The sequence below is a fragment of the Suricata suricatta genome, chromosome 4, assembly GCF_006229205.1.
Source record: "Suricata suricatta isolate VVHF042 chromosome 4, meerkat_22Aug2017_6uvM2_HiC, whole genome shotgun sequence".
In the NCBI taxonomy this organism is placed as follows: Eukaryota; Metazoa; Chordata; class Mammalia; order Carnivora; family Herpestidae; genus Suricata; species Suricata suricatta.
In genome coordinates, this window is record NC_043703.1 from 94,919,345 (window position 1) to 94,935,161 (window position 15,817).

The following is a 15,817-nucleotide window of genomic DNA, read 5'->3' on the forward strand; positions in this document are numbered from 1 at the left end:
CAACTCTTAGTTTTCCTTTTATTCTATGTTCTATTCCGTATTCCACTTATTTTTGTCCTAATGTTTATTCTTTCTTTCCTTCTTTTAACTTGGGCTTAGTTTGTTTTCCTAGTTCCTTGAGCTGTAATGTTAGGTTGTTTATTTGAGATCTTCTTTTTTAATGGCGGTATTTACCACTGTAAACTCTACTCTTTCTACCACTTTTAATACATCCATAAGTTTTGGTTTCTTATGTTTTCACTTTGCTTACCTCAAAATATTTTCTGATTTCCCTTTTGAGTTCTTCTTTGGTCTATTAGTTATTCACGAGTGTGTTGTTCAATTTCTACATTTGTGAATTTTCCAATTTTCCTTCTTCTGTTGATTTCCAGTTTTGTTCTGGTGTGGTCAGACAGGATACTGTGTGTACGATTTTAATCTTTCTAAATTTGTTAAGGCTTGTTTTGTGACATAACATGTGCTCTGTTCTGGAGGATGTTCTGTGTATGCTTATGAAGAACATGTATTCCTTTTTTTTTTTTTTTTTTTTTTAGCATTTATTTGTTTTTGAGAGACAGACCGGGTGTGAGCGGTGGAGGGGCAGAGAGAGGGAGAAACAGAATTCGAAACAGACTCCCGGCTCTGAGGTGTCAGCCGGGACTCACAAATGGTGAGATCATGACCTGAGCTGAAGTCGGAAGCTCAAGTGACTGAGCCACCCAGGCGCCCCAGGAGCACGTATTCTGCTGCTGTTGTATGGAATATTTACTTGGTCTGTCATGTTCTAGGTCTCTGCTTCTTCGTGGATGTTCTGTCCATTGTTGAAGATGGAGGATTGGAACTCTGATATTATTGTGCTACTATTACTGTCTCCAGCTTTTTAATGTTTGTTTCATGTATTTGGGTGTTCTGATGTTGGCTTTCTATATACTTGTGATTGTTATAACTTCCTGGGAACTGACCCTTTTATCATTATATAATGTCCTACTTTGTCTCTTGTGACAGTTTTTGATGTAAGTCTGTTTTGTCCAATGTTAGTGTGGCCACCCCTGCTTGCTCTCATTTTGTTTCTGTTTGCACAGAATATCTTTTTACATCCTTTTACTTTCAGCTGAAGTGTGTCCTTAAATCTCAAATGAGTCTCTAGTACACAGCATATGGTTAGATCTTGCTTTGTTTTTTTTTTTAAATCCATTTAACCATTGGAAGTATTACAGTTCTTCAGCATCTATTTGAACTCAATCTATAAATCTAATTGCTTTTATTTTTATTATTTTTATTTTTTATTTTTAAACTTAAAAATTTTTTTTTAATGTGTTATTTATTTTTGACACAGGGAGAGACAGAGCCTGAGAGGGGGAGGGGGGGTCAGAGAGAGAGGGAGACACAGAATCAGAATCAGGCTCCAGGCTCTGAGCTGTCAGCACAGAGCCTGACGCAGGGCTTGAACCCACGAACGTGAGATCATGACCTGAGCCAAAGTTAGACGCTTAACCGACTGAGCCGCCCAGGTGCCCCTATTTTTAAACCTTTATTTGTGACAACATTTTATCTTATTTTAATTTTTTTAAGCAAGCTCTATACCCAGGGTATAGAACTCACGATCCCAAGATCAAGAGTGGCATGCTCTACTGACTCAGCCAGCCAGGAGCCCCTGGTTGCTTTTAAATCACCTATTTCTCAGAACTAAAGTAACTTGAATTTTCTCCTCCTCCTCATTTAATATTCTTATTGTCTCTTTCTCCTTTCACAGACACCAAAGCTGATTCATTGACAAGACCACAGTCTGATTCTAAAGATGTGTTCCACAAACCCAGGCAACTGGGTCACATTTGATGATGGCCCTGCTTTTCAGTCTTCTCAAAAGCCAAAGAATTTACCTCTGGAGAATCAAGGCATTTGTAGGCCAAATGGACTTAACCTGAACCTCTCTGGTGCTAAGGAATTCCCCAGTGGCTCTTCCTCTGCCAGCAGCACCCCCCTCTCCTCTCCCATCATAGACTTCTACTTCAGTCCGGGACCTCCAAGTAACTCTCCCCTTTCTACACCTACCAAGGACTTCCCAGGTATTCCTGGCATCCCCAAAGGAGGGACTCATGTGCTCTATCCTATCCCAGAGTCATCCTCAAACAGTGCGCTCACCACACCAGGAGCAGGGCCTTCCTTACTGCCCACCAAACCCACATGCTCATCCCACACTTCCTTGCCCAGTGACCACTCCTGTACGCATCCAGCTCCCAAAGTGGAAGAAGTTAGCTCTCCCCAGGCTGAAAGCCTAGGGTTTCAAAGTGACATTCCCCAGTTTCAGTATTTTCGGGAGGACTGTGCTTTTTCAAGTCCATTTTGGAAAGATGAAGGCGGTACTTCCCAGTTCAGCTTTGACCCTCCAGGAAACAGAAAGATGTACCTGTCAAGAGACAAAGAGATGCCTATCGATCAAAAAAGCTTAAATCAGTGTTCACTCAACTATATCTGTGAGAAGCTTGAACACCTTCAGTCAGCTGAGAACCAAGACTCATTTGGAAATCTGTCTATGCAGTGTGTGTATGCTGAAGACACGGCCTCTTTCTTCGTCCCCCACACGCTCTTCAGGAGTCAGCCCAAACCCGGATGGCCTTTCATGATGAGAATTCCTGAGAAGAAGAACATGATGTCTTCCCGTCAGTGGGGACCAATTTTTCTCAAAGTCCTACCTGGAGGAATTTTGCAAATGTATTATGAGAAGGGGTTAGAAAAGCCGTTTAAGGAGTTACAGCTCGATCCACATTGCAGGCTCTCTGAACCCAAAGTGGAGAATTTTAGTGTGGCAGGAAAAATCCATACTGTGAAGATTGAACATGTGTCTTACACAGAAAAAAGGAAATACCATTCCAAGACAGAAGTAGTTCATGAGCCAGACATTGAGCAGATGCTGAAGTTAGGGTCCACAGAGCACCGCGATTTCCTGGACTTCCTGACTACTGTGGAGGAGGAGCTGACAAAGCTGCCAGCTGTTTCAAAACCAAGAAAGAACTACGAGGACCAAGAAATTTCCCTGGAAATTGTGGACAACTTTTGGGGCCGAATCACTAAAGAAGAAGGAAAATTGGTTGAAAGTGCTGTCATAACTCAAATCTATTGCCTCTGCTTTGTAAATGGGAACGCAGAATGCTTTTTAACCTTGAACGACCTTGAACTGCAGAAGCGAAATGACCGCTATTTTGAAAAAGACCCAGAAAAGAAGGAGATTGATATTCTTGACCATCATTTTCATAAGTGTGTGAAAGCACAAGAATTCGAGCAATCAGGAACCATTAAGTTTGTGCCGCTGGATGCCTGCCGGTTTGAACTGATGCGTTTTAAGACTTTGTATAACGGGGAAGATCTTCCGTTTTCCCTGAAGTCTGCAGTGGTTGTCCAGGGGGCGTATGTGGAGCTTCAGGCCTTTGTCAACATGGCCCCATTGGCTCAGAGACCTTCCTCTGCCAGTTCCTTGAGGTCCTGTGACAACATCATGATACACTTTCCTGTCCCATCACAGTGGATCAAGGCCTTCTGGACCATGAACCTTCAGAGGCAGAAGTCCCTGAAAGCCAAAATGAACCGCCGGGCATGTCTAGGGAGTTTACATGAACCGGAATCTGAACCTGTTATACAGGTCACTGTGGGGTCAGCAAAATATGAGAGTGCCTACCGGGCCGTGGTATGGAAGATAGACCGGCTTCCTGATAAAAATTCAAGTAAATATCCAGTACCCCAAGTTGATTTTCATGTAAAATAGCTTAAATGTTTTCACTCGTCTCCTTGGGTTGAAACCAGCCTGAGACCGATGATAACTTCCACGGAGGCCTTACTTACGTCACCTGGTAGGAGGTTGACATTTAGTCAAACAGCTAATTTACTTTGTCCTCTGTGCCTGTTTCTACCAGATCAGTTTAACTTAAAAAAATTATTTTTTAATACCATAAAAAAAATCCTAAGATTTTGTTGTGAATGGTGGCGCTGATGGAAAATTTCTAGTTGGACTTATTGACATCAACCACCAACCTCAAATATTAAAAATATTGCTCACAGAGCTAAGATTTCCTAATTAGCCTTTAAAGGTCTCTCATCTATGAATATCCCTGAATTTTTTTATTTACTTTTTTTTTTTTGTATTCTCAGCCAGTACATTCTCTTTAGGTTTTGTTCCCTGCTCTTCAAAATAAGGTTGCCTTTCATGTTTACCCAAATTGATTTTATTAGCTGAATGAATTTGGCCACATTGGCTACTTGTTTCAGAATTAAGTAGAAAACAGCTCAAGCACTAAAAATTCAGTGACTTTTTAAATTGTTTTTGCAAAGAAAACAATGAATCCAAAAGTTCAGAACTTTAAAAAGTCCTGGCACCACATTTATTTCAGAATAGTAACGTAGTTGTCGGTGTAGGTAATAGAGCAAAAAAGCAAATTTTGAAATTAAGGCTGCTCCCTGTTTTAGGTCAGTTATTTCTAACAGAACATTGGGTTTTGGAGCCTCTTTGGGGCATCTGAGTTGATGTATTCACTCATTCAGTTAAACCTTTATTGAACACATCGGGTAAACCAAGTGCCACATCGGGTCCTGGGGCAAAAGATAAATAAGATCTGATCCTTGCTTCTAATTTTTTTAAATGTCTTTTATTTATTTTTGAGAGACAGAGAGACAGCGCAAGCAGGGGAGGGTCAGAGAGAGGGAGATACAGAATCTGAAGACAAGCTCCAGACTTTGAGCTAGCTGTCAGCACAGAGCCCGATGCGGAGCTTGAATCCACAAACCTGAGATCATGACCTGAGCCAAAGCCGGATGCTTAACCGACTGAGCCATGAGCTACCCATGCACCCCTGATCCCTGCTTCTAAACAATTCACAGCTGGTCTAGGCCTTCAGGGAAAATTAACTTCATTTTAGGGTCCTTTAGGCTGTGAACTTCAGAGGAAGCATTTTTATTCAGGGTAGACCTATAGCAGTGTTTTTCAAACTTGGCTGTATATTAGGACGGCCTGCGAGCTTTCAAATAATTTTCATGTTCAGGCTCTACTCCATGCCAGTTAAATCGGAATGTCTGGAGCTCCCCAGGTGAACCTAACGTGTGCCAGGGTCGAGGGCCGCTGCTGTGTAGGCCTTGCAGTGTTCTGGAGAAGGAAGAGCAAGCCCCAGACTGTGATGGACTTGAGGGGTCGCATGGATCATGCCCTGGGCGAGTGCAGGACCACCTTGTCTGACTCGCAGTTTGCAGTTTGCTGGCTTAACATCTGTCTTCTGCCTGTCGCTTGGGCCAGGGCCAGGACCCAGTAGGCGAGAGACACAGCCGGTGGCTGAGGAGCCCCAGGCCCTTGTGCAGAAGGGAAGCGCCTGCGTAGTCCTCCCCTCCCCCAACTTCTCAGTTGATGCCAAATTCCGCTTAGTTACGGTTCTAGTCCCGAGGAACATGAAGGAGGGCACACGGCAGGCAAGGTGGTGGTGGGGCAGCATGGTCGCATCGGATGGCTTCTAATGGTGCCTCCAGGTCAACTCCAGGTGTGATGGGGACATCTTCGGTGACACAACCCACAGAGGTGGTGGCTCCTGCCTTTTGTAACTTTGCTGGAGAAGCAAGTTAAAACCATCCTCAGGTTACCTTCCTCCCAGGAAAGCAAGTTTTGAGGTTTTGCGTACAAAGTTCCAAGTGATCTCTTCTCAAAGTCCTCTGTGCTACTTTTGGGTGAGAGGGGTTATAGAAATCATAATATTATTGCTTTTTATTTTGCTAAAGGCAAAGGGAAAGCGAAGAAGGGAGGCCGGGAGGCCTACTGTGATCTCCTCAACCCCCTTGTCCCCTGATGTCTGGGTGGTAACTTGACTCTGATTATCAGAGAGGAGCACAAGGGGCCCATCCTGCTGGCTGTCCAGTGGGGTCAGAGGGACATGGGGACAGGCTCACAGAGCCCATTTCAGCTGCTCTGCTTCGGAGCAAGCAGTCTGCTGGACACAATCCGGGCAACCGTGCTTCCTTTTCAAAGTGAGAACCCATAGGAATCACTTTTTTTGGAAGGAGAACAACATGTAAGTGCTCTTGTGAAAATGACCCTGTTTATAACTTGTATTTTCCCAGAGCTAATGGTATAGTTAATTGATTCAACCACCAAAATTTATTGAGAAGAGGACACATTCATTCCACAGACTTCCTGTAGGTACGGGCTCTGTGCTGGGTGCTTGGGAGACAGATGCAGACATGCTCCCTGCCTCCAGAAACGCAGCAGCCTAGCAGGGGACACTGCCCTTGAAGCAAGTATGCAAATGCATCCTGTGGAGTTGTCTGCACTCTAGGCTTGTACAAATCTGTGTCGTGGGGATTCCAGAGCAAGGAGTGATAAACTGCAGGGACACGTGGGTTAAACTTGGTGCGGAAGAATCGGTAGGATTCTATCAGGGATAGAAACAGCAGAAGCAGCCAGGCAGGTGGGGGGGTCTGAGTTACGTTTTGGGACTGAGGCGGGAAGAACACTGTGAGCCATGCCTTGAAGTATGGAGTTTGTCTGTCCACAGGGCTCCCGGAGTGTTTTCAGCCACTACTGTGACAGAATTGTCCTTGTTTTAGGAAGTCAGGCATACACTGCAGAGGAGAGATTCAGGAGTGGACTGTAGACACAGGGAGGCCTCAAAAACAAGGCCAGTGGTGGCGGGAGCCACCAGAAGGAGTGAGGGGTGGGTGGGGAAGTTCAGAGGAGGTGCCCCCACGACAAGGACAGATTACCTGCGGGCGTGAGGGACGGGAGGGGTGCAAGCAGGTTGAGGGCTCGGTTTGTGGTGAATAGGTGATCCATAGTGCCACGAGCTGAGATCGCTTGGGATCCTTTTAAAATCTGTTTCTCAGCCTTGGCAGCATATTAGGGTCCTTAAAATCAGTAGAGCTATAAAAACAGACCCTCATTTAGGCCCCATTTTGAGTGATCAGGCTCTGTGGGGGTGAGGCCCCTGTACTGGTGCTTGTAAAAGGCTCTCACACAGGGTGAGGGGTGAGGACAATGACCTGGTAGCTCTGCTGTGACACCTGTCCTGGTCCTCCAGGCTCAGGCCCTTCCTTCCTGCTCGGTGTCCCTGGGTCTCCAGTCGTTCTTGCCTCTGACCCGTATTTACTAGCAGCCGTGCTAAGAACAAGGGCAAGAGTGGATATTCCCAGAGAGGCTGGCCTTCAGGAATTCTTCTAGAAGACGGTCACAGAACAGTATTTGACAAGCATTCCAGTCAACTATATGGTGATAATTCACAGAACAAATCCTTTGGGATCAAAGACGCTTTGTTCAGATCAGATCTGTGGGCCAAAAGGGGGCGTAGACAAAAGGCAGGGGGGCTGTGCCAGGTGCAGTCCAGGGGGCAGGGAGAGGCTGGGCTGGGGCAGGCACCTGGGACCCTGTGGTCTGTCGTGTGGCTTCAGCATGTGGGTGGGGAGGGCGATGCCGAGTGAGAGGGTGTCTGGCGATTTGCCTGTGAAGGAGAAGCGTAGAAAGAGTAAGGTTGGGGCAGGAAGGAAATCTTTATCCTGAGACAGTGTTTCTTAAACTTTGGTGTGCATCTGAATCACTTTTAATTTGAATTATTAAAAAAAAAAAAAACGGTTTATTTATGTTGAGAGAGAGAACGAGCCAGGGAGAGGCAGAGGGAGAGGGAGAATCCCAAGCAGGCTCCGAGCTCAGAACCCAGTGCGGGGCTCAACCTCATGACTGTGAGATCTTGACCTGAGCTGGAATCAAGAGCTGGACACTTAACTGACTGAGCCACTCAGGCACCTTGTGAATCACCTTTTAAAATGTAGACTGAGGCCCCCGGAGTGCTTCCCGCACTGCGCAGGAGGCACACATGCTGCTGCCTCACCAGCCGTGCCGAGTAGCAGATTATTTGAATGCATCTCTAATTCTCTATAGAATTTTTAAATCAGTTGGGTGTTTAAAGAACAGGATTTTTTTTTAAAGTCTTTAAAACATAACCCTTTCTAAGCAAGTTTCTAAACAACAGGTACTATTAGAAACATATTTTTAAAATGGAAACTGAAAGAGGGTATATGAAGTAGTCTATGCCTTCCCTCCTGTGGATTTTTGAGATCAGGATTGATTTTTCCTTTTTACTTCCCTGTGATTTCAAGGGAGGTGAGAAGGGCTACTGGCCTTTTACCAGCATGTTCATGCTTAATATTCCTAAAGCAAAGTGAGCAAGTCTTTGATTTTACAGCAAATGTTGGCCTTGGGCAGGCAGCTCAGATAGCTTATTCACACTAAAGTGTGAATGACCACAGAGGAAACTCCTGAGCACAGGCTGGGTGGGGGGGAGTGGGGAGGACAGATGGGAACACTGGTTAGTCACAGGAGGTGCAGAGAACGTGGAATTAGACAGGGAAGTGGGAGTGGTGGGGGGCAGTTAATAAATATATCTTCCCATGTTACCAATTTTTAGATAAAGCTTGCTTGTTTTCATGCTGTCATCGGTACATTGGTTGCTCTCTCCCCACTGTCTCATCCTCCTGCCATTCATTCCCCCTGACCCTCAACAATCCACTTTCAGATGTGAAATATTTTAGTTCAAGAAGGACCATATATATAGTTAGTAGACCAAGGTGGTTTGTGATTTGCCTTCCCAGTCTGAAGAAAGTTGGAGAGTAACAATTACCAAAGCCTGAGAGTGCCCCCTGCTGGAACTTCTGAGATAGATAACCTGATTTCTCTCTTATTTGTTCATAAATTTGACAAATATCCTTTGAGCCTTAAATGTGCCAGACATTGTGCTAAGGACAGATACGACACTTCTGCACAGCGCTCAAGGTCTGCAGAGGGAATGTGGGGTTAAACACTGTAGAGGACTTAGCGTTTTAAGAAGCCAGGACAACTATGCCAGAAATCTTGAAGGAAAAAATGCTCTCCTTTATATTTTACCGATTTTTTTAGGAACACAGGTAGAAAAAGTTTGTTTCTAACATTTTTGGAATACTACTTCAATGTGAGTAGTCTTGAGTGCAAAGTTTCCAAAAGAATTTTTTCCTTTAAAATGTGAATATCAGGGACGCCTGGATGGCTTGGTTGGTTGTGTCCAACTCTTGGTTTCAGCTCAGGTCATGATCTCCTGTTTGGTAAGATCAAGTCCCACATCAGGCTCTTTGCTGACAATGCACAGCCTGCTTAAGATTTCCTCTCTTCGTCTCTTTCTGCCCCTCCCCTGCTCACGTTCTTTCTCTCTTTCAAAATAAATAAACTTAAAAAAATATGATAGACTAAAAAAATAAGATGTGACTATCAAATTAGACCACCTTCAATATCATTTTCATTCTGAAAGTATGGAATTCACAGTCCCTTCATTATCAAAATTGTAGTAATTAAATAAAAATAGTGGATTTATCATTGAAGGGCATTTTGCAAGGTAATCATATGCAGCCAGCACTTCTGATTTTTTTTAATGTTTTATTTATTTTTGAGAGAGAGAGAGACAGCATGAGCAGGGGAGGGGCAGAGAAAGAGGGAGACACAGAATCTGAAGACAGGCTCCAGGCTCTGACTTGTCAGCACAGAGCCCGATGCGGGGCTTGAACCTATGAACCATGAGTTCATAACCTGAGCCAAGGTCGGATGCTTAACTGACTGAGCCACCCAGGAACCCTATAGGCAGCACTTTTGTATGACTATCGTATACCATGGCTCTGGGCATACCCACACGTGTGCCCACTGGCTTGTTCAGTCCTCCAAACAATCCTGTAAGGTTCACGTCATCACGAACATCATCACTCCCCTTTTTAAATGAGGAAACAGGCTCAGAGAGACCAAGTAACTTGCCTAGGATCACACAGTTATTAGGGGATTGGGCTGTGCACAATCTGGGTCCAGTGTTTGTGTTCTTAGCCACTGTGGCATAAAGGACCTGTGAGTGCCTGAATTAAGTTTAAATAAATTTACTGCCTCCTTGCTGGTGACTGAAGACTAGAATGGGTGATGGATTGTGGAATCTCCCCCCGGGTGTGTATGTGTGTGAAGAAAGCTCTCACTTGCCTGCAGACTTCTGGGTGGCTTAGAGCACCTCAGAGGCCACTGTGGTCCTGCCCTGCGTGTAAGGAGATGGCTAATGAGCAGCTGTTGGCTAATTGATTGATGACTTCGCAAGGCCTTTTACAGCCTTAGAATTCTATTAGTTTCTCTACAAGGAACAGGTTGTAAGGGGTGAAAGGCAATTTATCTTTTAAGAATTAAGTGAAATCCTTTAAACCCTTGTTTTTGTGCCTAGAGCTATATTCTGATGGAAATGTTCTTTCTCGAGGTATGTCAGTGGTAAAGTAATTTAATCTGGCTTTTCAAGTAACTGTCATCTCATACATTTATTTAAAGATAGCTGCACTGGATATGCAGATGCTGTGGACGACACAACAGAATCACAAAACTTTGTAGAGTTACTACAGGGATTGCATTGAAAAGATTTTTTACTCCACCGTAACACGCATGGGTGCACACACGCACACACACACGTTACACGGCTCCACTTAAAATCTTTGCGTATATCCAGTATCCCTGGGTTTGGCGCAGAGCCTGGCCTGGCAGAGACGAGATGCTCAATACATGGCAGATGGAATTAGGTGGAGACAAATACTAGACTGAAACACTGAAAGCCCATATACCCATCTCTGCATGGTACATCTGTTCCGGACAAAGCTTTTGGCGGGTGAGCGAGAATTACCCTGGTAAAGAATAACCCATTCTACTGGAAAAAGAATTGGCCTAGAGTCGTTTCTAAAATGTAATAAAATTTTAGTCAGCTTAACTTTAAAAAGTTAGAAATTTTAATGACGTGACCCAATTTGGGCTGAAGTTTACCTTTGCGTTCTCTCTCAAGAAACAGTGGCGAGAAAATGAGTAAGTTAAGAATTATTGTAAGAGCTTATTCAATCTACTTAAGGGAAAAAGTTGGGTTTTTTTCCAAAGCACATTCCATGTACACTATAGCTAAATAATGATACTTAAAATAAATATTAGTCCTATTTAATTAAAGAAACTTAATATACTTGTAATGTAAAATGCTTTAGGAGTTAATATGTCATATATATAGTAATGAGTTTGTATTTCTTTTAAAGCTAGTAGTTATAAAGCACAGATAGATTTCTCCTAGTTGGTGCAAAATTGTGAATTTTGATGGTATGTTGTTTAAATGGAATTTATGCTACTTCTGTTAGAGTGTTAACAGAATTGCTTATTAAAGAGAGGGATGAGTGCTTCTTATGTTTAGGAGAAGTGTCCAGTGGCCATTGAAACACTTTGACCATTTTCTGTTTTTCTTCAAGGTCCTGATCATCCCCATTGTTTGTCATACAAACTAGAACTTGGATCAGACCAAGAAATTCCCTCTGATTGGTATCCGTTTGCTACTATTCAGTTTGGAATGCTTGACACCTGTGCCTCGGGGACAGCGGTCAGGTCTCTGGGCGTGGAGAGTGATTTCCAGCCACAGAAGCATGTTCATCAGAAAGCTTGCTACAATATTCAGGTACATGCCAAAGCCCTTTGGTTCAAGTTGAGGCTTTTGGAGCTCTGACCTGATTTGGCATTAGATCTTTGTTTTGCCCTCTTGAATGACCGTGTATATATGGACATGTATGTGTGTTTATTTGACCTGGAAAAGAGCCCAGTCCTGGAAACCTGATGGTCACCAGTAAGCCAAGTTTCTCTCAGTTCTAGAAAATGTCAGGAGCTTGAGCACACAGTGCCACTTAATTCAGCTCTCGATGTAAAACAAGTCATTAAAAAGAAATTCACATTCCAGAAGCATCTTTATAATAAAAATTATGTTAGAATAGCATTTCTTAAGATCACATATAGTGATCCAAGAAAAAACTAAATTGGGGACTGCTATACACTAAATGCTAAGTGAAAGCTCTGACAAAGAAACTTGTTAGACTTAACTCCGTCTCTACCAACTCATTGATTATAGACTCTTGTCTCAATGGGCATGTACGTGTAGAACACCTGTCAGTGTCTTCTGGAATAGCATTCTGTGGAGCAGCCTTTGGGAAATGCTGAGTTACTCTAACACAGCAATTTTAAGTGTTCACCATCAGCTCTTCTGCATTTTTATGCCAGTTCAGTTAAGAGTGACATACACTTGCATCTGTTTCTTTTCTTTTCTTTTTTTTACTTGCACCTATTTCTAAACTTGCTTTTCCTTCTCATCTTCAAAGTTAGTAAATAATAGAGGTAACTTCTGCCACATATTTCCCCCAGTATCTTGAAATGGTGTGATTATATAAGACATCATCAACATCAATGGGTGAGTTTATAAAATAGTAATAGACGTCAGGGTTTTTTCTTTATTTTGGACCATCTGTTTATTAGCCTATATATTTGGGTCCAGTAATTTTTTTTTTTCTGTTGATAAAATTAATTATGGGTGAGTGCCCTCTTGCCGGTTGGGTTGGAAGGACTTAGTCCGCCAGTAGCTGGGAATTGCCTTGCTGCAGAATGCTGCCTCGGCCCAGGCCACACCCCCTTCCTGGTAGATGCAGGTGCCTCAAGCAAGACCTTCTTCCCTCAACTTCGGGTAAGGCCGCAGCCCTCCTGGTGGCTCTCCTGGCTGCTGGAGCCTTCATGGCACCTGCATCACAGGCCCGACTTCTTCCTGTCTGCTTCCTTCCCCCCCAGACATTGACCCTGACATCACTTCCCAGTTCACTAGCCACACACCAGTCTCCATCTCAGAGTCTGCTTCTTGGAGAACCTGACTTGTCACACGAGGTGTATCAGTATTAGGTGTGACTGAAATGTGGGTCAAGTACAATAGAGAGTTCATTGATAACCTGTTTTCCTATGCAGGGGTCATTACAGTTTCCTGTTGTTTTAGAGGACAGCCCCAAATTCTGTAACAAAGTCTCTGCCACTTTAATAGTATTTACCAATTGATCTACACTTGGTGACCATAGGTTTCAAAATGTCACTTTCCATCTAATAAGTATTGAGCAATTTCAAAGCACCAGGTGCCACTCTAGATGCCGGAGACATGAAAGTGAACAAGACACAGGTCCTTGTCCTCATGAAGCATACTTCTAGTCCGGGAACAAAACATAATCTGGAAACAAATAAATAGTTTCAAATAGTGACAGATTCTAAGAAGAGAATAAAATAGGGGATGAAGATAGAGAATGATGGAGGGCTTCCTTATCTCGGGTGGTCCAGGAGGGCCTCTGTGAGGCGGCAACACCCGAGATGAGATGAAAACCATGAGGGGCAGGTGGATGGTTCTGTCCGCCTTGTTTACTGGTTTGTGAACTGGTTCATTTTGATTCCATGATTTGGGGTGGGTTGTAAATTTCAAGGGGGGGTCAAAGGCTACAAATATGATACTTGGGGGTATAGTTGTTCATACATCTAGCCAGGACTGTAAATATATTACCAGTATATGTATTCTGTGTACTTTTATAAACCCTATGTCTGACTTAGAAGGGAGGAGAATTTCTGTCCTCTTCAAGATTTGACCCGAGGGGGAAGGATTTGGGAGGCTCCAAAGGAGAGCAGCTGCCTCACTGGGGGCTTCCATGACGCGGTGGACGCACCATGACACGGCGGAGGCTCCGTGTGTCCAAAGGATGAGGTGGCTGCTTTCCTTGCCACATGCACGAAGTAGGACTAAACAGTGTTCGATCCGTGTTTGTTAACGCCGCCATGTTTTCCCTTTGCATGCAGGTTGAAATAGAAAAGAAGAGGATTAAAATCGATGGAGAAGACCCAGATAAAGCTGGTGACTGCATAACTCAGTAGAAGTAGCAAGAGTAAATGATGACCCACTTTTCAAATATGCAATTGACAGAAACTACACAAAGATCTGCTCCGTGTAGTGGAAATGACTTCTGAAGAGAGGGCTTAGGACAGGTCCAATGGCCTTGTTTAGAGAAGTTGAGACCTGAAAGTGAACAATCTATGTTTTATGCATTTGATAGGTTTGTACTGCAGGGGTTTCATCTAAAATATGTCTATAGCTTGTACGATGTCTTTGCTTCCCATTAAAACTCAAAGTCACTGTTAGTCAATGTGTTACCAGACAACCAGCTTGGCTAACGGGTTTTGGAGCCCTCATTATCAGTGGCTCATTGTTTTGCACCCCAGATCACCTGGGTGCCATATTTATTATCTTCCAGGCCCATCACTTCTTGCTCTGCTAGCACCTCTACTGGGGGCTGAAGCGATCAAAGGAGACATAAAGCAAAATACTCAGTTTTCCCTCTTGCGCATCTCTGGAATGTGGCTAGGTGTAGAAGGGGGCTGAAACCACAGGCTGAAATGGAGATGTGGAAGTATCTGATTTTGAATAATTTATCTTCCTGTTCTCTTCCTACACTGGTGAGTAATCATCGACTGTATTTGGTACCTGTCTTTCCCCATGGTGTTATCATTTTCAAAATGTATCTGCCTTCTGGTGTGTGTTGCAAAGAAACTATTTCTGTTGATATACATATTTTAGTACAAGTCACTAAGACATATTGCCTTTAGCTTGGAGAGATTCCTTTCAGAATGGAATGGTATTGGACACTAGTTAAAATATTTATGTATATTAGAGATGAATTTTTAAAGTTCATGAATATTGTCTCCTGAAAGTACAGACTCTAAGAATGTATTTTTGATAAAGTGTTATTTGTAATTAACACAAGCCTCTCTTGAGTAGAAGTCTAAATCATATTATGATTATTTTATGCCAGTACTGCTATCATTGCTATTTATGCTAAATCTGCTAGTTGAGAGTATTTTTCTTTAAAAGATGAAGAAAATGAAAGACACAAGATTATTTTACCCAAATTTTTAAGAGGTGACATTTCTATTCTTCAAAGTCAGGTAAATGCTTGGTTTCTAATAAAAAGCCAAAGGCATTAGCAGTTAAAATTCTGTTTATAATTTTCTTTCAATATTTACAGTTAAAGGTCAGACTTAAAATTTATGAATTCTATATTCTACATAATTTTTAGTCTGAAAAAACAATGCCCTCCATGTGGTATTACTACACCTTAATTTATATTGAATCTTAAATCTGATTAGGAGGCATATTTCTCTATTTACCAGATTTGTTTTGAGTCAAAGCTGATGATATAATAATGTTTTTCTAAACAGCATTTATTTGTTGGCCCACAGACTTGATGTCATATGTTTTATTTAATATTGTATTACATTCATTTTAATCTGTTTGAAACAGATTAAAAACAAACACTTATGATAGTCTATATCAATCAGCAGATTTTATTGCTCATCGTTATTTTACTTTAAAGACAGAGAATGCAAAAGTTGACTGTTAAAATGAATTGGTATTGTTCTTTTTAACTTCACTTGATGTAGTGCTCATAATGTCATATGTTGGAGACTCACTATTGATTGCAAATTTGTATGTGTGTTATTAAAAAACGCAATCCACTATCTTTCCCAGTCATCTGGTGTGGCACAGTGTGTAGTGACACCAGTCATGCTCAGAATAAATACGGAGGCAGGCTTAATGAATATTTACACCTCCAAATAATTTCAGCACAGGGTTCCAATTAATCACCCCGCATGCTTCACAGGTTGCCCCATATTTGTGGGTACCTCACCGCTGGGGTCATTTACCCACCAGCAAACCAGCATTTGGAGCATCTCAAGATTCGGTGTTGAAAACACAGTAACAAAAAGGCTGACTGAAGCCCAAATTGAGTTTCTGCAGCAATGCAAAGGTTGATAGCATTAACAGCGGGGTGCTACAGCCTAATTGTTAATTTGCACATCTATTAGGATCTTAAATATTCATTACTTAGTGTTAAATTAACATTCTGTGAAGGGAGGAGAGGCTTTTTAATACAATTCTTCTGACCTCAGAAATGGCAGAAG

At 42.7% G+C, this 15,817-nt stretch overlaps 1 protein-coding gene across 2 annotated transcripts in view; it reads left to right on the top strand.

Annotated features, from left to right (window-relative positions):
• The window catches only part of STON1 (stonin 1), a 49,794-nt gene extending 34,421 nt beyond the window's left edge, over window positions 1-15,373 (top strand). For both annotated transcript variants that reach the window (XM_029937324.1, XM_029937323.1), the window contains exons 2-4: window positions 1,733-3,698; window positions 11,266-11,468; window positions 13,658-15,373. In XM_029937324.1, the coding sequence (XP_029793184.1) occupies window positions 1,778-3,698; window positions 11,266-11,468; window positions 13,658-13,732 (2,199 nt within the window). In that variant the 5' untranslated portion in view covers window positions 1,733-1,777 and the 3' untranslated portion in view covers window positions 13,733-15,373. The remainder of the gene's footprint in view (window positions 1-1,732; window positions 3,699-11,265; window positions 11,469-13,657) is intronic.
• The last annotated feature ends 444 nt before the right edge of the window (window positions 15,374-15,817 follow it).